This window comes from Rhincodon typus, chromosome 6, assembly GCF_021869965.1.
Source record: "Rhincodon typus isolate 14 chromosome 6, sRhiTyp1.1, whole genome shotgun sequence".
NCBI classification, from domain to species: domain Eukaryota; kingdom Metazoa; phylum Chordata; class Chondrichthyes; order Orectolobiformes; family Rhincodontidae; genus Rhincodon; species Rhincodon typus.
In genome coordinates, this window is record NC_063337.1 from 44,365,530 (window position 1) to 44,389,600 (window position 24,071).

The 24,071-nt window shown below is 39.3% G+C and overlaps 1 protein-coding gene across 3 annotated transcripts in view; it reads right to left on the reverse strand.

Annotated features, from left to right (window-relative positions):
* Positions 1-24,071, reverse strand: part of LOC109928522 (cytoplasmic dynein 2 heavy chain 1) — a 534,366-nt gene that overhangs the window by 354,766 nt on the left and 155,529 nt on the right. For all 3 annotated transcript variants that reach the window (XM_048597671.1, XM_048597673.1, XM_048597672.1), the window contains exons 48-52: positions 22,665-22,832; positions 21,203-21,333; positions 19,130-19,378; positions 5,184-5,292; positions 466-579 (exon numbers count right to left, since the gene is read on the reverse strand). In XM_048597671.1, the coding sequence (XP_048453628.1) occupies positions 466-579; positions 5,184-5,292; positions 19,130-19,378; positions 21,203-21,333; positions 22,665-22,832 (771 nt within the window). The remainder of the gene's footprint in view (positions 1-465; positions 580-5,183; positions 5,293-19,129; positions 19,379-21,202; positions 21,334-22,664; positions 22,833-24,071) is intronic.

A 24,071-nucleotide genomic window follows, 5' to 3' on the forward strand; every position in this document is an offset into this window, starting at 1 on the left:
CCAAAGCGTCAGCCTTCCTGCTCCTCTGATGCTGCTTGGCCTGCTGTGTTCATCCAGCTCTACACCTTGTTACATTAAAAATAATCACTGGTTACTGGCCATTCCAAGATGCAGGTCTGCCTAAAGGCAGGAACAAACCAGTATGAAAATCAAAGACGCCCTCCTCGATTTCCCTCATAGTTCTGCCACCAACTCCATGTTCATGGGTTATGTTAGTTTCAGTGCATCATGTGGAAACAATGTTCACAAACAGACTAGACCAGGAACATTCCCTGAAGGATATTAGCTTTTGCTTGCTTTTTATGATTTACTTTTTGTGGGTGATTGCACATAAATAACCAAATTTATCAAGTTCAATTTAAAAACTGTCATGGTGGACTTTGAACATGAGCTTCCAGTCCATTAACATATCATACCCTGTTGTACCACAAAAAGAAAAAAAATATTCACTTAAACTTTACTCACTGTATGCAAAGTAATTAAAGATTGGTCCAGTGAATCCATCTTGTGAAGCCTGGTCTTTTAAAGGCGACAGAATTGGTTCCAGTTCTTCTGGCGTATATAGTCCAGGCACTTCACCTGACGATAAAATTGCATAAAACCACAGTTAAATCCCTGTTTGATTGTGAATGGCTAAGCGTGAAAGACAAAAATAAACAGAATACATCCATTAAGTGCTAAATTTTAAAGAAAATACAAACTAATAGAGGTTATCGTGCTAAGCGTTCTTAACTGAACAAATTACGTTGACTTTATTTCATGAATTCCTAATGTTCTCCAAAGTAGAAGTCTTAAAATAACATGTGTTTTTGAAAGAAAAACAAGAAACTAGACACCAAAAAGACCAAGATTGCCAATCACAAGGAATAACAGTTGAATGTTGAATCAATCTTATGTTTAAGAACTTCAATTATGTTACAGTTAAAGGTGAATAACAAGTTCTACGATCTTCTAAAGATGGATAATATGCATATCAAGACTGGCTGGATCAGTATAATGTTCTATCAATTAATTTTATTTTTTTCTGCCCTGAGCACAGAAACTATTTGAATGAAAAATGGAGTGAGGAGAATTTATACTTGAGTGTCAGCATTGGGTCAGTGGTAAAAGTTATTTCTCTGAAGCAAAAGGTTTTCTTTTAAAGTCTGATTCCACAAACTGTTTAAAAGACATTTGGATAAGCTCATGAATAGGAAAGGATTGGAGGAATATGGGCCAAGTACAGGCAGGTGGGACTAGTTTAGTTTGGGAACATGGTCAGTGTGGACAGGTGGGTCCAAAGGGTCTGTTTCCATGCTGTATGAATCTATGAAGCACCTGAGCTAGGCTGACATTACAGTATAATAGTAAAGCAGTACTGCATTCTATCAGAGGTGCTGTCTTTCAGGCAGACAGTAAACCGATGGATGTTAACAGACTTGTTGAAAGCAATATGTTAAGCAGCACAAAGTGTTAAAGGTTAACAACTGAAACTTGTGTGTCTTGGAAACTTTCCAAGATGAACAAAAGAGTTGTAAAGTGCCATTAGAAGGATATAGGCTTTTGTTCTGCATTTAATGTCTCCTTGTTATTCATGATGTTTACATACATCTGTTCCCTATGTTCTGGAATGGTCCCAGAAGACTGAAAATGAGAAAACATGCCACTGTTATGCCAGAAAGAACAGAGAGGAAAAGTGGGAACTACATGCGCACTGGTCCGAAATCACTTTCCAGGAAATCTATTGCTAAGGAATTCTTGACATGTACTTTAGCAAAGCAGATAAACTCAATATGGTTTTATGAAAGGGAAATCCTGTTTGAAAAGTTAAAGACATTTTCAGGATATACCCAAGAGTGCAGATAAAAGGGAACTACTGCATGCATTATAACTGAATTTCTAAAAGGCATTCAATAAGGTGCCACACAAAGGTTAACTGGCAAAATAAGGACACAGAGCTCAGGTAACATATTAGCATAGATAGAGGATTGTTTAATGGAGAAAAAGCAGGGAGCAGGCATAAATATGGTATTCTCTATTTGGCAGGCTGTACCTAGTGGAGTGTCTCAAGTATCAATGCTGATCCTCAGCTATTTGCATTCTATTTTCATGACTTAAACAAAGAGACTGACAGTAAAATACAGTAAAATATAAAGTTTGCTGACCATACAAACCTAAATGGGAATGTAAGTTGAGAAGGATACAGAAAACAAATAGATTTAGACAGGTTAACTCAATTGACATCAAATAGCAAATTGAATATGATATGTATAAATGTGATGTCATTCATTTTGGTGGTGAGGTTAGAAAAGGTAAATTTTCTTAAAGGCAAGAAATTTGTAAAAGTTGATGTTCAGAGAGACTTTAGTGTGCTCATACATGCAGATATGCAAACATTTAAGAAGGCACGTGGCATTTTGGCCTTTATTGAAAGGTGATTGGATTAACAGGAACAAAGAAGTCTTGAAAAAGTTGTACAGAGTTTTGGTGAGACCATTCTTGGAGTATTGAGCAAATTTTTCATCTCCATATTTGAGGTAGGATACTGTGATGAAGGATGTATGATTTTTATATATGTGTGTGTATATATATATATATATATATATATATATAAATATGATTCACTTTTGATTTTGAATTTTGAATTAGTGGCATTTGGGTTTCTCTGTGTGTCTGATAGGGTTTAATGATTAATTTATACATATTTCTGTAGCTATCATAATTTTAAAACAGTTTAAAAGCAATAATCTCTAAGAGCTGATGGGACTTGTTTAAATATGGAAAGTTTACAAACGAACAAAGTATACAATATGGCATGTTGGGCTGGCTGGTGGAAGATTCTCGAACTTTAAGCTCGCAGGGAAACACTGATAGCTTGGACAGAAACCCTTCAGTTTTGGTTCTAGTTTGTGGCATTTCTGCGGGGTTCTTATTGAAGATGGATGTGTAAAGCAGCTGAGAAAAGGAGAAGATTTCTGAAGAAGGGTCTAGGCCCGAAACGTCAGCTTTCCTGCTCCTGTGATGCTGCTTGGCCTGCTGTGTTCATCCAGCTCTACACCTTGTTATCTGAGAAAGGGAAAAGATAGTTTAGATTTGTTAAAAAGTAGGTTACCTCAGAGTAGGGAGTTTAACAATAGTTCCAGAAGTAGTTTGGTAAAAACCTAAAGACGTAATGTGAAACAAAGCTTAAGCTCATATGAAACATTGAAACATATAGGATTCTTAAGAGGTTTGACAGGGTAAATAATAAGAGGATGTTTCCCCTCATGGAAGAGTCCATGGCCAGAATGCACAGACTTAGAATAAAGGGGTGCCAATTGAAGACTGAGATGAAGAGGAATTTATTCTCTCAGAGGGTGTCAGTCTCTGGAACTCCTTGCCACAGAGAGCTGAAAAGTCAGAGTCCTTGTGTTTATTTAAGACATGGATAGATAGATTCTTGAGCAGTGGGGGAAACAAGGATTATGGGGAAAAGGCAGTAAAATGGACATGAGGAATGTTGGTCCAGCCATGATCCTATTGAATGGTGAAGCAGGAATAAGGGGCAAAATGGCCTACTCCTATTCCAGGAAGACTCCAGGAAGCGGCTATCAGATTATTCAGACTGGAAGTTGAAGTCAGAGTTATATTAAGCCTTTAGTGATATTAGAGAAAGGAAATGTTTCTGTCTGATGCAAGTATTGTAAAAGGATGCTTTTCGGATCTGTAAAACAGTGTTTTTTGGGATTAAAAGGATTATGATTTTATGAAGTGATTTGAAATCTTTAACTGTGTATTACATGTGAAATATTTGGTTAATTCTATTTATTTATTGATTTTGTGTCATAAACTTCAGTGTTATTGTTAAAGACCAAACCTGCAATATTATGTGCTTTTGAACCAGTGACAGATAACGTCAACAAATCAAAAAAAAACTATGCCATTTCAAGCCATACTTCATTCTGGTATCTGTCCAGTAATACCATCAGCTGGCATTATAGCAGATATACTTGTGTTGGAGCAGCGATACTTCATCAGATTGCTTGCTGGAAGAGAATGTTGTCCCAAGCCAAGAAACTGAATGAATTGGATCAATAGTCTCTAACAGGAATGAGCCTCGATATCATTGAACATAGAAGGTACTTGAGGGGCTTCACAGGGTAGTCAGAGTTTGTTCATGCTGCTCAGAGAACAGATGCGGGATAAGGGGTTAATCATTTAGGACTAGGATTAAGAGAAATTTCTTCACTCAAAATGTATGAATCTTTGGAATTCTCTGCCCCCGGGGGTTAGAAATGTTCCATCCTTGAGGATATTTAAGATTGAGATAGATAGATTTTTGGTATCTCAGAATCATGGGATATGGGAAGAGGGTTAAATGGTACAGTAGCCTCAACAGGTAACATGGTAACTTTTGTTCCTATCTCCTGTGATCTTGTGTTCCACTGTAGTTTACAGAGGTCTTCAGAAGGCTCAAGGAATAGAACCAAAAGCTCAAAGTCTCTCTCTGTACCTTATGGGACCATCACCCATTGCACATATCAGTAAAGTGTGCCACATATACTCTACCATTAAGTGTCTTCTGATTACTCAAAGTATTTCATTGTCAGCAATATAGGTTGATTAAAAGCTCAAAACTTACAGTTGCAAATGTTTTTCTTTTCTCTTTCCCTGCCTGCTAATTTGGAAGAACCAAAGAAGTAATACCTGAGCAAAATCCCTGCTCTTGAGCCCAAAGACAGTCTACTGCCTAAATTGTTCTGGCAACTCCTGCAGCCCAGTATGCCAAAGCCAATGCATTGCATTCTTCTACACCTGACCTGGGAGGTCAAGAGCATGACTTTGATATTTAGGCAGTCCAAAGTCCTGTAATTGTGCCCCAGACTTATGCCCTGCACTGGACACTGAGTTTTGCTGCATTTTTCACATTATAAGAGAGAAATGTTTCGCACAGAGATGACCACCAAAAATTGTAAGATAGAGGCTCTCAAAAACCAAGGCAAGTACTCAGTACAATGAGAAAACTAGAGAGGGTGAAAATGGGCCAACTGTGCTATGGATCTCAGCTCTGTCACAGAAACTATGAAACATATGCACGTAAGCACATAATAATATTATAAAGAACAGGAATATAAATGACTTATATTTATACTTCAGATATTTCAACTCAGAAGAAATGTTAATGTATAATAGTTAATGTATATAATTACAACTTAGATACAGACCAGAAGAAAGGAGACTGTTCACCATCTCAAGAAATCTAGCATCGACAAATTGGTAATCCTCCAGGAGCAACACAATCTGATGTCCATCAAGGCCTGCAAGTTGCATCACCTAAAAGATAAAATTAAATCGTGAACAATGTAACATGGAAATTCATACCTAACAATGCACAATACAAATTCCAAAAGGCTAAGTTCGAGAAAACCTACTGTGAATAGAGACTGACACCATTGCTAAAACTATTCGGAAATGGCTGAATTCTGCCAAGTGAAGATAATACAGAGTGGATAATCAATAATAATATTAAGAGGATGCATCATGCATGATTTTTTTGAGAATTCATCTTACAAGACTGTGGCCAGAGAACACCTGACCTGTTTCTTTATTTAAAAGAAAAAGAATCACCAGGAGGACAGGCTGAATAACTTGTTTTCCCATAATAAATTAACAATAAAAAAATGAAAGAACCGCGGATGCTGGAAATCAGAAACAAAAACAAAAACAGAAATTGCTGGAAAAATCCAGCAGGTCTGGCAGCAATCTGTGGACACAAATCAGAGTTAACGTTTCCGGTCCAGTGACCCTTCTTCAGACCAGGAATTAATAATTTTGTCGTTCATTAAAGAATCCTGGTTGGTGGCAAGAGTGAATGTTTTTGAATGTGGCACCAATTAAGTGGGCAGCTTTGTCCTGAATGGAGTCAAGTTTCTAGAGTGTTGTTGGTGCCACACTCATCCAGTGGGGATTATTCAATCAATCTTCTGACTTGTGCCTTGTAGACAAAGGACAAGCTCTGGAGAGCCAAGAGGTGAATTACTCACTGCAAGATTCCTAGCCACTTACCTACTCTCGTTGCCATAGTAGCTTTCAGGACATTCATAAAACACTGTTTTTGTCCTCCCTTGCTAAGCCTGCCCAGACTAAGCTTGGAGAAGACCTGCTTTTGGAGACCAACCCAACGACGCTGATGGCAGATGATCATAGCTTTGGAGTTTGTGATGCCAGCTTATGAAAGGACACTGATGTTAATGCACCTGTCCTCCTACTTACTATTTCAGATCTTCCACAGTGAGCTTTGATGGGATGACTCCAATATTTTGAGGTGCCTCTTGTACATTATCCATGTTTCAGCTGTGTACTGTAAGATAGCGATCTTGACATGGTAGACCATGTGTTTGTTTTCAGATTTGAAATTACAATCTTCACTCAATTCTTCAGGTGGTTAAAGACTGCACCAGCAGATTTCAGGAAATGTTGGATTTCTTCATCCACATCAGTCTTCTGTCAAAGACAACTCCTAATGTACTGGGAGAGAGCAAAAACTGCCAATGCTGGAGTCAAAGATAACACAGTGTGGAGCTGGAGGAACACAGCAGGCCAGGCAGCATCACAGGAACAGGAAAGTTGATGTTTCAGGTCAGGACGCTTCTTCAGCAATTTCTGAAGAAGGGTCCCAATCCGAAACATCAACTTTCCTGCTCCTCTGATGCTGCTTGGCCTGCTGTGCTCCTCCACCTCCACATTGTGTTATCCTAAGGTACTGGGAATGTTCTACATTTTCTAGGAACTCATCATAAATCTTAATCAACAAGGGCTATGACATGTGCATTTTGATGGCTTTTCATTTTCTGAACGTTGAGTGTAAGCTCCACGTTCTCAAATATTGCTGTACATACATCATCATCAATTCTCTAAAGTTGCATTTCCAACTCAGCACTCACTGAAGCTCACTGAATTCAGGGTGGTTTTAGTTTAGTTTTAGTTCTGAAGGGTCACTGGACCTGAAATGTTAACTCTGTTTTCTCTCCACAGATGCTGCCAGACCTGTTGAGTTTTCCCAGCTATTTCTGTTTATATTTCTGGTTTTGGTTTTTGATTGGAATCATCTGAGATATAACGTCCATTCAATAATGAAGCTGAACCTCAGCAGGCAGAGTATGGCAGCAAGAAAAGTTGCAAGCAAGATTTAGGACAAGATTTAGGGGTATAATTTATTTTGGGAAAGCATATTCTTGCAAAGGATGTAGCCACTTAATGGCCTGGATTTTGTGTTAATAGGTATGTTGAGGCTATATGTACGCATTCCAATAATGGAGAAAATCTGACCGCAATTGCTGGGATATGCATGAGCAGAGGAATCAGAAGAGTGTGTCTCATTTATCCTGCCTCTCCAGAAGCTTTGCTATACTGACAACTCTCCATTAATCTCAGTATTACAAATACAAAAGTATAATATTGGTGTGCTTGCCCATTAGTTACCCATTAAACACACCCACAAGGTTTTGTTTCGTCCATTCAGAGACAAATAAACTTTATGATAAATGTAATGGTTGCAATTTAACCTCACTGTACTGAAAATTGGTAAGTGTACAGCTTCATTCCTTAAGGTTTTAATTATTGAAAGGCATTTTTCAAACAGTTCAAAATTAACAAAAATATATATTTTATATTTGTGTCTTATCTTTCAGAATATAGTTTTACTGTAACTAAAGCATTCATATTTATATTCTGACTAAAACACTGTATGTGACAAACAGGATCCTTCAATCTGACTGTTTGAAAATTTCTGTTCCTTTCCTTGCTTATGCATTATCTGGAGAGAATGTTGCACTGTAAAGGATCTCCAGTAACTGCATGTTAACACCTGGAATCCCAGAGGTTTGCAGGCAGCTGTAAGTCAATTGAACATGAGCACTGTTTCTTTGTCACTGACTATACATTCCAGGGCGTTCTCTTAACCAGATCCTCACTTCAGTCCCTGTCATTCCACTACCACAATTCATTACTGTTTTAGTATTTTGCAAAAGTTATGCAAATAGCTTCTAGCAGTCTGAATAAAAATGATAGGTCTGAAATTATAGGATCTTTTCCGTTGTTGTAGAAGCATTAATGTATTTAAAATAAACTAGTTTGCAGAAATCACATACGTAGGTAATTCAGAAAAATGATTTAATCATGCATACATTGGAATCTCAGTAGGGAACTGTACTAATGACAATTCATGTTAATCATTTCTTTTTTAAAAATTTTAGTAGATTATTTCTGAAGTATTGGAATTTCAGAAGTAACACTACTCATGTATGATGCTAGCTCAAGAAAGTTAGAAGCAAAACAGAAACAGCAATGCAAATCATTTTCACAACTACATCATCGTGTCACAAGACTTAGAAATGTGCTCATCTAACAATTTTTCAAAGCAGAGCCAAACACTACCAGATTTTATTTTTTTCATCATTACAATAGTGTATTGCTTTTTTAATCTCAACTTTGGACTTTCCTATTTTTCAGCTCCAACAGTATCTGCAATGAATACAGAAGGTATGTGCTCATGCACGTCTTAAAATCTCATGCAATTCTCACTATTGTTATGGCAACCACCATACTTGCAAGTTAATCCATAGCATCTGTCAGAATTAGTTATTTAATTATTCATGGTGAGACATTAATTGAGACTGAGTGATAAAAAGGTGATGCAAGAAATATCACCAGAGGGGTCTTTTAATGGACTCTTGGGAAATTATTAAATTTACTTTTAGTTTCTCTTAGAAATAGATTGATAAATACAACAGCAAGATAAATGGTTTCTGCAAGCGTTACTGGGAGTAATTATTTGTTGTCCATTTGTTTAGTATATGACCTTTAATCTTAAAGACTTAGAAATACACAAAACTTCAGTTTAATATTTCCTTTCCTTCTATGCATTCCAACACTGTTGAGTGAATTCAAATAAACCCTCTTGACAAAATATCTGCATTGACACAATTCATGAAAATGCTCTTTGAAGGGCCTGCCATCATGAAACCTTCTTCTTTGGCCATCTATGTCCACTCTGGGCCTGGTCATAGCCATTTTCTAGTTTTAGCCCATATTTCGCAACCGACAAATCATCATCACGTCAGATACCATGAATACTATGCTCAACCTGGTCATCACGTACTCCTCCAATCCTCAATGTTCCTTTCTATCTTGCACTCCTTGGCTAGCCCACATCGACTGAAACCCCACATGTTCCACTCACCACCCTGAAATGAGAATCCAACTTTATTCCTTAGTCACACCACCCACCACAAGTCCATTTCTACAATTTGGTCATTCACATTATCATGACACACAATCCCACCATCAAAGCCACAATGGTGGTGACTACTTACCAGCATCCTGTATGCTCCTTTGCACCAGCTTCCCACCAGATATCGAATTATCCCCTCTTCACTGCCCTTGTACCCTCTGCATCCCAAGCTGCTGCTCATTATTCCCAGTGTCAAGGCCCCTCAAGTCCCTACCATAACAATATCCTGTGATACCCTTCCATGACATTTATTCTGCTAACCCCCAGGACTGACCATGTTCCAGCCCCTGGCTGACTTGGATGGAAAGCCCCAAGTGATGACAGACAAATGTCTGATTACTCTCCGCACAATCCATGATTCCCCTGACTACTTGCACCATACCTGCAGGACCATGGCTCACAATTTGACTTCAGAATAACTAATCTCAGCAGATTTCTAGACTGTAAACAAAGAAGCAGTCAAAAGTGCTTAAAAACTTAATTTTAAATTTTAGGGGTTCCCATAAAGTTTTGAAACATTGATTACAGTTTGTCAAATAATGGACGCATCTAACACTTTCTTTTCAGGGCCAAGAAACCTTGACACTTAGTCTTCCTCTTAGCTGAGGGCTCTTTGCCAGACTTCTGCTCACTTCACTGGACTTGTTCTCTACCTGCTCTGTTTATGACATCCTAAGTAGATTAAATTCCTACCCAATATTCTCCTATGAAAACTATATTGCCAAATGCAAGTTAAACTTTATCTGTGGCTTTCTTGCCCATTAATTTAACTTAATTTATCTTTGGCAGTCCTTTGACCCTTCCATAGATTTCAAACCCCTGCAGCTAATTCCATTCCCCTCCTTAATTATTGCATCAAAATAAATCAGACTCTTCACATGCTTGTGATCTTGAGCTGAACTCGAGACTTCAATGTTTCCATCTCTCATTAAGACTGCATAATCCCATCTACCTGACAGTGATTACAGTCCTCCTTTGCTGATGGACTTGTACATTCTTCCATTACCATCAGACCTATGTTCCATCCTTTTTTCCTCAAACTCTGAAGTATAATAATCTTTCAAATGTATCAATATTGCTTGCTTTAATTCCATTGTCACTCATCTCTCCATTTCAAGTAAGTTAAGTGTAAAATCCTAATTTTTATCTCGAAATATCTCTGTGGTCTTGCTACAGTCGACATCTGCAATCTCCCACCATCAACGAATACAATACTCCTTTGATACCGTCACTTTCAGAGGTATTAGTGGGGAAACAGCTGGCAAGCATGGAGCTGGGGCCTGCTGGTCAGAATCAGGAGTAAAAATCAAAGTTTCAGGATTAGAAATGGATGATTATGTCAGGAGTTTATTTCCCTCTAAAACACTCAAGAATCTTAATGTAACAAAACACCTCAAGGCATTTCATAGAAATATTATGAAATAAAGCAGGATGCCAAGCCACATGCGGAGCAATGAGGTCAGTTGACTAAAAGTTTAGCTATCGAGCTAAGCTTTATGAAATATGTTAAAGGCGGAAAGCGAGGAGTAGAAGTTGAGCAGACAAAGGAGGGAATTACAGAAATTAGGACCTAGGTAACTGAAGGAACAGCCACTAATGTTCAGCAATTACAAGAGGCCAAAACTAGAGGAAGACAGGTTATGGAGTAAGAAGAGAGCACAGACATAGGAGAATTGAGGCTGTGGAGGGATTTTAGAGCAAGAATAATGACATTAAAATCAGTCATTGCTTAACCAGGCACCAATGTAGATCAGTGAGTATAGGGCAGTTTGGGAATAGGGCTTGCTGCAAGTTACAGCATGGGCAGTAACATTTTGATTGGCAACGAGCTCTCAAGAGTGAACAGAACCTCTGATACAACAAGGTGCAGGGCTGGATGAACACAGCAGGCCAAGCAGCATCATAGGAGCAGAGATTCTGATGAAGGGTCTAGGCCCGAAACGTCAGCCTCTCTGCTCCTATGATGCTGCTTGGCCTGCTGTGTTCATCCAGCCCTGCACCTTGTTGTCTCAGAACCTCTGATACTCCTATTTATATCTGTTGGCCAAGGCTCCCTGATTGGATCAGCTTATCAGCCCCAATCAGGGAACACATTCTACGCAATCTACCTGACACCCCTCCCCCTCCAAGTCCAGGGACATAGGCCTGTTCTTTTTCTTGTCGCCACTCATGGGGCATTTTCACACTGGGTCCAATTCCTCCGACTCAGCCTCGGATACGGGTGGCATGTTACCAGATTGTAGCCTGCCTCTTATGCCCAGAGCATCTCAGAAGAAATTTATCTTCTTCTTCTTCAGGTGTCAAGGCTGTGACATCCACCATATCCATCTCAGACCCTGAGGCTTCTCTAGCACCATACAAAGGGGAAGAACCCACTGGTTCTGACAGCCTTTCCAGCTGTTCTGAGAGTCTATGTATGTTTTGCTCCTGCCCCATTTGAGAGAGTTTGCAGCTTTCATGTGGTCCAGGTGCTTGTTCAGGATCGCCTCTCCTACCCAAACTTCATATGTCATTGGACTTGATCTTGCATCGGCCATGCCTCTTCCCCATGCAGAGCCATTTCCGTGGTCTTGGCATTAAACTTCATCCCCTGAAATAAACTGCCTCTCTCACTTACAGCAGTCTTGTATTCAGCATTGGTGCTCCTGCCATTTCACCCTGCCCCTTCAGGCCTGGGAATATCAGGTTTAAACCTGATGGAGTCTTCTCCCCATTAGTGACTCTGCCAGTGCAACCCTTGTAGTTGCATGAGGGATTGCCCGATAAACAAATAAGAACTGCAACAGTTTGGTATCAAGTGAAGCTATAGGCTGTTTCTTTAAGCCTGCCTTCAAAGTTTGGACTGTTCTTTCTGCCAGACCACTGGACGATGAATAGTATGGAGCTGTCCTTCTATGCCGAATGCCATTTGACTTTAGGAAATACTCAAATTCCCTGCTGATAAATGATAGCCTGTTATCTGCGATCAACATTTCCAGGAGCCCGTGTATTGCAAAAGATGCCCACCACCTATCATCATCCCCATGTTTGACAAATGAACACTATGCACATCCAACTATTTTGAGTGGGCATCCACAATGACTAAGAATGTTCAGCCCATAAAAGGACTGTCAATGTGTAACTGAGTTCGGGGTTTACTCAGCCTTTCCAACGAATATGGGAAGCTGCTGGTGGTAACTTTTGTCCTTGCTGGCACTGTGGGCACTGCCCCACCAATGCAACTATGCCAGCATCTAATCCTGGTCACCAGACATAACTTCTCTCCAACATCTTCAGTTTGGACATCCCTGGATGAGCCTGGTGGAGTTCAGCCAGTATCTAGCAACAAACTTTGCTCGGGACAATCATTCTTGCTTCCTATTATAATACGCCGTCCTCTACGGTGATCTGGTCTTGTCAGGTTCTAAAAGGTTTCAATTCTGGTTGTGACGGCTCTTTTGTTTCCCCCATCACCACCAGTTGTTTTAGTTTTGCCAGACTGGATCTTTTTGCATCCACAGTCTAATATTGTCAGTTGTGACCGGCAAGGTATCCAGAAAGTTTGCAACCAGAACATGCTGTTCCAATGGCAGCACCACCAGTGGAGTATCTGCCAGCAAAGGCATCCACATTTGCTACGTGGCCTCCCAGACAGTAATTGAATGCACTTAGTATTAAAGCCCACTGCTGAATTCGACTAGAAGCTATGAGCAGCACAAACTTGTTCTCTTTGAGTAGCCCTGGTAGGGGTTTGTAGTCTATTACTATTACAAATTTACGTCCATAAAAGGTATTGGTGGAACTTTCTCACATCAAAGATTCTTTCTCTACCTGGGGATATTTGCACTCTGCATTAGCCAAAGTCTGGGAAGCATACGCTATCAGGCATTCTTCTCCATTGGGCCATCTGTGAGCCAAGACTACCCCAATACTATATGGGGAGGCATCTCATGTCAGCACAAGATTTCAATTGGGACCACAGTAAGCCAACACCTTAGACAATGATAGCTGCTTCTTCACTGCTCTAAAGGCTACATCTTGGCTACGAGACCATTTCCAAACTTGCCCCTTTTTCAATAGCAGGTGTAAGGGTGCCAAGTTGGAGGTCAGGTTACATATGAACTTACCACAATAAGTGACCAATTCAAGGAAAGACTTAAACTCCAGTACAAATGTGGGAGCTAGGGTACCATTGATTGCCCTCACTTTATCTTCAAAGGGATGTAACCCAGTCTTGTCGACTCTGTAGCCCATGTAGATCACTTGTGGTGTCTGGAACACAAACCTTTGCCTTCTAAGGCATATGCCTGCCTTCAAGAAACACCTAAGGACTGTGTCCAAGTTCTCTAAGTGCTCTTTATTGGTCTTCCCTGTTTTTAGCACATCTTCCAGATAAATGGTGACTTGGAGTAGACCTTGTAAAATGCTCTCGATCGTCTGCTGAAAAATGGCACAGGCTGATATGACCCCAAGAGGCAGTCTCGTATATGGGTACAAACCCTTATGGGTATTAATTGTAACATGATTCTGGGAATCTTCATCTAGCCACAATTGAAGGTACGCAAGGCTTATGTTCAGCTACATGAAGGACAGCACCCCTGCCAGTTCTGCATATAAATCCTCTGTGTGAGGGATTAGGTATTTACCCAGCCGTCAGAAGCAGTTTACTGTTTGTTTAAAATCCTGACAAAGGCAAGCCGACCTGTCAGGCTTCCCAGTCAGTGCAACCAGTGCTGCCTATTCTGCAAACTGGACTGGTTTGATGATTCCTTCACTTTTCAGCCTCCTGCTTTCTGCCTCTACTTTTGCCCGTAAGGCAAATGGCACTGAGCGGGCCTTGCAGAACCTTCCCAGTCAACATGCAAGGTGGTCTTGGCTCCTTTGATAGTGTCTAGACCTTCCTGAAAATTTTCTAGGTATTTAATTAGGACTTCACTCAGGCAGCCATTTTCTCATTTGAAAGTGTTGAGCCAATAAGGTGAATTTTTCTCAACCAATTTTGCCCCAGCAAGCTTGGGCCTGAGCCTTTTACTACAATGAGTGGTAACTGAACCAGCTCCTTCATAAACGAGACCAGAACTGAAGTTGTACCCTTAATCTGTAAAATTTCTCCAGTACACTTTCTCAGTCTAGCCGAGGTCTTAGACAAACTTAAGGAGTGGAGTCCAGAGCAAATTTTTGTAAAGACTGGCAATGACTGATATAGCCGCGCCAATACCAACCTCCTTTACAACTGGTGACCATTTAACCAGACATTTCTTTTGCTTCGTTCTGATTTGGATGATGCTAAACAAAACCATGCCTGTTCTTTACCAAGATGGTATCCAGCTTGATTTGTCACATAAGTGACAGCACATACATCAGTGGTGTCTTGATCGCCATACAACACCTGTAGTGTCCAATCAAGACCACCATCAAACCAGATTTTCAGTCTGTATGCTATATATGGGGCAAATAAAATGCAAAATCTGAGGTTCAGAATTATTTAGTCTCTGCAATTTCTAATGTATTTAAGTGGCAATTTACGGTTGTTTCAAACCTCAAAGCAATCAGTGAAAAACTTCAAACATAATTAACAGAAATTTTACATACATTGTGCCATTACCCACGTTTACAGGTAAGCTCAGAACACATTTCGTCTTTTTTTTAAGCAGATAGTTTATTAAGTAGTGTTATGGAATTGTTCAAAGAAGTAAACATTTTTAAACTAACAAATTCAACGAGGACATGTATGTGGCCACCATGACCACTGACAACACTGCAAAAAGGAGTTAATAAATGTACAAATGTTTGCTATCATTTTCAAATGAGAAAAGGGAAAAGATTGTTCTTAGATGATTTTAAAGCTATACAGGAATGAAAATTTGAATTTGTTTTAAAACATCCGTGTAATTTATAAGTAGGAATGTTTGAAAAAGCATTCTAAGACTTTGAATATTTTGGCTTAGGTGTATCGAAGTCCATGCGATTTGCTAATCCTCGACCTGAAACAATACCAACACAAGGCAAATCAAAACTAAAAGAAATGTAGCCAGACATAAAGTAGAACTACAGACACAAAGGAGTGTACAAGCAGAGAAATTGGAGGGTGAAGGCAAAGATACACACAAAAAGAAACAGAGACAGAAAGATGAACACTTTTTTGGGGGGAGGTGATGAAGCAAATCTCTCTCACAAAGAGGTCAGTTTCTCTGTTTAGCAGAAAAGAGACAAGATTTCTTTGTGGTAATGTGTGAGCTGGCAAAAAAAGGCATAAAACCTAGAAAGCGGTGTGAATAGCCCAGCAAAGCTAAAGAAATACGTACTTTCCCACAAGTGGTGAAACTATGAACTGTGATGTTATTGGTTGGTTAATTGAAAAAGAATTCTGGGAAGCTTTACCATCAGGACAGTTATGACCAGAGTGGGAGACAGCTCATGGAAATGAGTTTTGCTGACATTAATCATACCTCTGAAACTCAAAGATAAAAGCTGCTGTTGGAAGTATTCCTGATCTACAATATGCTGTTCTTTATTCATGAAAGGTTAGAACTGTGTAGCTATGTAGTACAATATTTATGTGCAGAGTGATACAAATGCGTCTGGTTGCACAAGATATATCTCTATTGTATTGACTATTTAAAGTGAAGTTTACCTTTGTATGTGAATTATCATTTGCATGTTATTACATGTGTAATTTGTGTTGTTTCTGATTTGTTAAAGTAAAAACTACAAAAAAAGGCAATTTTGTTGATCATTTCTGAGGTCAATCATTCTGAGGTCATTCAATAAAATTATTATTTTTGTTTACAGTTTTCTCACAGGGATCATAACAAAACTAAATTAACAAAAGCACAAATAAAGCCATTAAATGATCGACAAAGTGAAGGCATTTTTTTCTCAAGTGAAACAATATTACTGCTGTTACAAAAACCAAAGATAAAAGGACGAAGGATGGAATATCATACAATTAATGCCAGTCACTTCATCATCAATATCAAACATAATTAAAAGTCAACACTGGTCTAATTTTGGGCCTATCCAACAGACTGAATTGAAAGCAAGATTAAAATTAAAGTTTAACCTTTGTTTTCTATATAATAAAGAATAGTGTTATTGTTGTTCCACTGAGTGCAGTGACAATGATTTTGTAGTGATTGGAATGAGGTGGCCAGGTGGATCTCATTGAGTATGATTTCCCCAATTGGCCCAGGTTAACTGCCCCAATCAGGGAGTACTGGCTCACAGACAGAAATGGGAGCTTCAGAGGTTCTGTTCGCTCTGAGAGCCCAGTATCTTGTACAATGCATGTTTAAATAAAGGGTGACTTGGCAACAGGATATCGGCCTCCATGGAGATATTTCAGTGGCAACAAGAGAAAACAATACACTCCTGAAGAAAATTCCCTCAGAACAATAGTCTTTGAGTTGGGGTAAGCATTTCTAGCATCATGCCTTTATTTGGCAAGCTTGACTCATTCAATCGTGCCATCGAGGACTGGGCTCAGTATGTGGAAAGAATGTGTTTTTTCTTCTGGGCAAATGACATTGGGGCAAATGAAAAGCAATGATTAATTCTTCTGACTGCTTGCGGACCTGCAGCATTTCCAGTTATTTGGGCTTAACTTTTCCTGAGGGACCAGATGTTGAAACCTTTCAAGAGTTGACCAAATTAATTAAAGACTATTACGACCCCAAGTCTTCTCTAATTCTAAGATGCTATCGGTTTTTCTCAACAGCTTGAGAACCAGGGGAATCCGTATCGAGATTCCTGACAAGTTTAAGACGAATGGTAGAGGCATGTGGTTTTGGGTTAACCTTGAATGAGATGCTGAGACACTGTTTGGTATGTGGGACTAATGATGTAACCATGCAAAAGCACCTACTAGCTGAAGCCCAAGCGGTCTTTAAACAGGCACCACAACAGCTTTATTATTGGAAAATACACCAAGTGGAACATGGAAGCTACAGTGTATCCCAATGGAAGTGGACACCCTCACCTGAGCTTAGGGAACACCACTTGAGAGAGGGCAATTGCATTGCCTTATGCAGGACATATCCTGAACAGAGGGACTCTAGGTAAGTCCCAAAACCCCAAAACACAACCAAGCCTCAGCCAATTGGCTAAAATGTTCTTCAGGATCCAGGCTGGCAAAGCCGTTGTAGTTGCTGTCGGGGTGCAGACTCAAGACAGCAAAGGAGTTCGACAAGGCCTAACTTGAGTAAGAGAACTCACAGGCCTAAATCCAGGAGAGCACACACCCTGGAAAGTCCACCTGCATGTGGTTTGGAACAATTACCAACTCTTAAGTTTGCACAAGATCATGGCCAGATTGAGAACATATAATAGTGAACTATTACAGATTAAGGGCGCAACTTCGATTCCAGTCTCATATGAGAAGCAGTTGGTACAGTTTCCACTGAATTAACTCCACAGAGGCCAGTATACCTGTCACCAAGTCACCCTTTATTACATGTGCACAGTACAAGGACTCTGACCAGCCAGCTCAGAGCTAGTACCTACAGTGAGACACCTACGTCAGACTCCAGTTCCTTGACACCATTATCCCCTCCAGACTGAACTCAAAACTGCATGACTCTGGTCTCAGCTCCACCCTCTGCAACTGGATTCTCAGCTTTCTGATCCACAGGCCGCAATCAGTGAAGACGGGTAACTGCACCTCCTCCACAATAACACACAACACTGGAGCCCCCAGGATGCATCCTCAGTCCCCTACTGCACTCCCATTACACCCACGACTGTGCTGCCAAATTCCAAATGAACGCCATCTACAAGTTCACTGACAACACCACCATAGTAGGACAGATAATTAAAATTACTCAAAATACAGAAGGGAAATAGAGGGCTTGGTAATGTGGTGCAATGAAAGCAATCTGTCTCGCAATGTTGGCAAAACTAAAGAACTGATCATCGACTTCAAAAAGAAAGGAGGAGAACACGCACCCATCTACATCAACAGAATTCAAGCTGACAGGGTGAAGAGCATCAAATTCCTTGGAGTGATGATAACCACCAACCTGTCCTGGACTTCCCACATAGATGTGACAGTCAAAAAGGCACAACATGCCTCTTCTTCCTCAGACAGCTCAGGAAATTTGGCATGTCCATAAGGTTCCTCACAAACTATAGATGCACCATTGAAACCATGCTGTCTAGGTGCATAACAGCCTGGTGTGGCAACTGCTCTGTCCAGGACTGTAAGAAACTACAGAAGGTGGTGTGCACAGCCCAGACCATCACGGAAGCCAACCTTCCATCCATGGACTCTACTTACACAGCTCACTGCAACAGAAAGGTGGCCAACATCATCAAAGGACCCACCGCACCCCAGTAATAACTCCGACAACCTCTTCCGTCAGACAGAAGATGCAAAAGCCTGAACACACGCATGGGCAGCTTCAGAAACGGCTTCTTTCTGGTCGATATCGGACTGTTGAATGGACTCTAGCCTCAAATAATGTAACCAGTATGCCTCTAATTCTTTTTTGATCTGTACATCCTTTACTTGCTGTGATCTGCCTGTACCACTCATAAACAAAGCTTTTCACTGTATTTTAGTATACGTGACAATAAATCAATCAATCCCTGAGACTCCTGTTTATAACCATCAGCCAAGACTCCCTGATTGGCCCAGGTTAACAGTCCCAACCAAGGAACTCATGCTCAATGAGATCCAACTGGTCAACCTCATTCCAGTCACTACAGATTTAATATGCTTAAAAGTCAAATTTCAATTTTCCACAATCACTTTAAAGTGTTTCAGAACAAATTAGCACCACTGCTGTATACATTTGCACACACTGACTCTGCACAAGCTTTCAAATTAGTTATGCATATTTCACAGTCACATTATATTTACTATTGTTAAAAGTTATGAGTAAGTAGCACATTTTTACTTACATGTTTTAAATCGTTTTTGAACTGTTTGATCTCATAATTCCTGGAAATTTTTGGCGTAAATAGCATTGCTCCATGCATGTGACTGACTATACAAGTGGCTGTTCTTCGACCAACACCGCTTTGTCCTGCTAGTAGCAGCGAACCTCCAGGGCAGCTCAGTACTCGGTCAATTCTTGCCATATAATCCAAAACCTCATGAAAGAGTAAAATATCCAATTCTCTATTGTCTCTCCCGTAATGAATAATTCCCTATTAGAACAATTAGAAGGACGTAATTGTAAAATGATGTTGGGCTAATGTGTAGTATACAATCGCTGGATGAAACAAGTAAAGAGTAAAAGTCATGAGGTCTACTATTAGATTGAAAGTATCAATTGAGTCTGTGTTGATGGCTCATTACTAAACACTGTGCTTGCAATTTATATGCAATAAGAACAATTCATGTATATAAGCAATCTTAACAATTCAACTTAGAAAAGATAAGGGTTGAAAGTAAGTCAAGATAATCATCGAATATTTAACCGTACATTTCTCACCTAATCCAAGTCCCACCTGCTTCAGAGGTGCATTATAACATCCCTAAACAAGTTGGTTAGAAAATATAAGAGCTGGGTTCCTCAGGGGATGGAGTGCCTTTGTCTCCCCTCCAACTCCACACTTCCTACTCCTTCCTCACCTAATATGGTATTGCATTTCCATTGTTGGGCTTTGCACATAAACAGATTAATTGGAAACACAGCAGGTTACTGGTAGTGAATAATGGGTGAAAAGTAACACAAGTGATTTGGTGGTGGAAAAAACTTGTTGTTCAGGTGTGTGTAATAGCACTTCTGGAAATAAAAAAAGAGCTAGGTTTCTAGGGGCTCTTGTGATGACATAGTCATGTCCCTACCTTTGGGTCAGGAGACCCGGATTCAAGACCAATCTGCTCTGGAGGTGTGTCATCAGAACAAAAAGAGATAGGATCCCGAGTTCGGCACGTGGGAGTCTTCCCACTTTCCAGTGGGGACCTGAGTGGGCAGTGTTTGCGGTTTATTAATGAGTAAATTCGGTGATTTGGTTGGTGGTGGAGAAACCCAGCTTTTCATTTTAGGAATGCACCACCAATTAAATTTTTAGTTGAAATTTTCTAAGTTTCCTTTAAAAATCTGATTTATGTTATAGTGCCCTTAGCAGACTATTATTTTAAATTTGTACAGTCTGTTCCATTAGAAAGAAACAGCTGGGTTCTTCCCCATTTTGGGGGTGTTGGCTTCTGGACAGGGAAAGGTTCTAAAAGGAAAAGGTGAAAACTTCTGTTTGTGCTAAATTATAGATTTACAATAAAATCCTTATAAATCTCTGAAAGTCTGCTGTCACCTAATTCAATAAACAAGTGGGCAGACTTTAGGGAGTAAGGAGGTGAGTTACTTGCTGCAGAATTCCTCGCCAAATCTTGCCATATTTGGGTGTGGACTGCTTCAGTATCTGAGGAGTCGTGGATGGTGTTAAACATTGTATCATCATTGTAACATCATCAGTGAACATCCCCACTTCTGACTGTGAGGAACTGCTGAGATGATTGACCACCAACAACCACAACCATCTTCCCTTGGGCAAGGTACGACTCCAAATAGCGAAGAATTTTGCCAAAAAGCCTATATGACCTATAAAGTGCATGCTCAGGCTACTCCTCAACAATCCCCAAACCATATTGATAGCACTAGGATCTATGTGGTAGTCTCCCAACATGGCAGAAGGCCCATGTGCTGCTGGTAAAATGTAAACTAAGACCATAAGGGCCATAAGACCAAAGGGCCATAATTAACTACTTAAGGCCCATGGGTGGGAGAGTATTCTGCAACCTTCTGTGCTGTTGGTAAAATGCCTGCAGCACTGGGAAGAACACAGATATGGCAAACCCAAATTCCCATATAATTTCAACAAACCCCAACCCCTTACTGTTCTGTCTGTAGTTTCATTGCAGCAAAAAGAAATCACAAAATTTACTCTAAAATAGACTGCACAATTCAGTAATAAAGCTTTCATTTTGAATAGGTTATTGGTGATGGGTGCATTTAGGGAAGACAGTACCTTTTGAATAACTTCTCTTAAATCAGAAGATCTTAACTTTCCCAGCATTTTCCCATATGGCGGTAGAGGTTGGTCTGGAGCAGTCACAGAACCAGCTTCATGTCTAGCACCCCAGGTTACATAAAAGAAATCTAAAAAAGAAATAATGATTTTTCTGAACCAAAGCAATCACTTGTGGAAAGAAAATCTGAAATTATTTTGGTTCCAGAGCAGAGCAGAGCACAAAAACCAAGAAATTCTTGTTTTATCCCGTCTGCTTCAGGGAAACAATCATAATTGAGGCCCACACAATTAAACAGAATCTTTTCTCAATGACACATATCCATGAAATGTTACCTCCCACTGCACAACACATACAGATATTTGAACTAGTCTTCAGGTTAGGATGGCAACTTAAAAACTGCTTGAAATCTGTGCTATGTAATAACTGGCTCAAAATTGTGGTTACTATGTATAATCAAACATCCATTGGTAATTATTACACAAATATATTTTAAATATGTTACATTTACATATTATTTCAGTCAGTAAAAATTTAAAATGTAGAATTCTCTACCCCAGAAGGTTGAGGAAGCTCAGTCATTAAGTAAGTTCAAGACAGACATTGACTTCTAGTTTCCAACAACATGAAAGAATATGGGGAAAGCGCAGGAATGATATTGGGATTGATGATCAGCCAGGATCTGGAATGGCAGAGCAGGTTCAAGGGGCTGAATCACCTAATGATAACCAGTATGTTCTCCTCCAAAATTGGAGCCACAACAGGAAGATTTGAATTCTTGGCATGTTCTGTGCACAACATTTTATTCTAAAATGGGCTAACTTCATGAAATTAATCAGTAATTTCAAAAATTTGTTATTCGTTCACTGTATTTATGCATGGAAAATCAATTTGTTGCAGTCTTACTTCAGAGATGCTGTTATTTAAATTCTCACACAAGTTGCAATACAGTGATGGGAGCAAAAGCACTAAATTATTCTGTTCAAAGCTTTTAATAACTTAAAAATTATTACCCACTTTGCAGGACATGGAAGGATCGTTTCAATTAGTAAAACTAAATATCTAAAATAATTAGGTGCAAAAGGATTCTTTAATATTTTAGTGACTGAAACATTCAAGGCTAAAACCCTCAGATCAGTCCTGAACCATGCAGCATTCCTTTGATAACTGTATGGAGTTTTTTTTAACTTAAAGAAAATAACCCTAGTGTGAAAAAATATCCAATGATAGGACTCAATTATGCAGTTTCTATTGGAGGATTATTGTAGATACAACATAATATAAATCCAGTTCAGTAGACTTGCAACTTTCCAAGAACTATTTTGCAAAATCTTTGTCCCTGAAATTACACTGTCGAGTAGTAGTAGGCAAAGAGTCCACCTGTCTCACATACTTCACTTGGCTGTTTTATCACCTATAAACTAGTTGAAAACTTATAAATAAACTACAAAATAGAATTACCTATCATATTGTCGAGTAAATCTGATCCCCAATCTCCTCTGATTACTGATATCAAAATGTTGTCAAATGCAATTAGGTTCTTGGATCCCACAATACGGTCACGGAATAAGCGATGTGCCTCATAAGCAACAACTTCTAGGACGTGATCCGCTGATTGTTGTGACTCACCTATAAATGTTATTGATACTTGAGTTTCAAGTGTTAATGTAACACATTTATATTGACATTTGATGTTCAATGTAATTATGAACAGAAATGTAACAAGATAGATACAATTGGCTAAGTATCAGACTTAAAATTAGAAATAATGGTCTACGTTGGGGATATTAAGTAAACAAGGCAACAATAAAAATAAGACTTCAGATAATTAGATGTAAGAAGTCAATGAATACAGAAAATGGTAATAATTACTCAGCTTTACAGAATCTGTATATTAGCAAATAATCAAAGAAATGTTACACAAGCTTTCTTAAAAAAGAAATTTCAGGACTTATTGCTAATCTTTAGCTATAATGATAGGACGGGCGTTCCACTCAATTTATATCATTGTGTGTTTTGCTAGAATGCCTCAGATTACATTTAAGGTTATCCACATTATATGAGCTTGTGTCACATGTTGGCCAGACCAGATGGATTGCAGACTTCTTTCTCTACAAGTCAGTAGTTTCTTTTGGTGATAATCCAGCAGCTTTCATAGTAAATTTCCTGTTAGTAGCAACAGATTGTGAATGTATATTTCAAGCTATTTGCCATTGAAAGATTTGAACTCAGGGAATCTATTTTGCTGATTTACAGCTATGAAAATATACCAAAATACCTATGTAATTGACAAAAACAGAAAGGTTGTAACAGATTCAGACCTTATTAAAAAGGTCATCAGTGGAATAAAATGAATATACATTTCTTTCCTTCTGTTATACTGTAGTGCTCCCAAATCTATAAAGAATTCCACAATTTATGCAACTTCAATGTCAAATACATACCTAGAAAAGATTTCCTTTTTACAGAGCTTTGACATTTCACCAAATCTCAAAAATAGAAATCCAGCTCATAAATTAAAAATAATGACTGATTACAAAATGTCAAGAGGTATTTAGAAATACTTTAGCAGAATGTCTAAGAAGACGCAAACCTCACAAACCCATAAGCACTACCATCTAGGAGGACACCTTCCTTCAACCTCTCTCCACCAACATCGAGCTAGATGAGAATGAACTGGCCATTTTCCATGGTCATCTATTCAACTGTAGCCAGTGGATCACCTACAATGGTTTCTCATTCCATTCCTGCATCATTAATTTTCATGTCTTCCGATGATCTCTCCATGCCCCAACTAGTTCCTCATCTATAAGCTACCCAACTATGACAATATCTGAGGATGTAGCATTAGTTTTGTCCAAGTATACA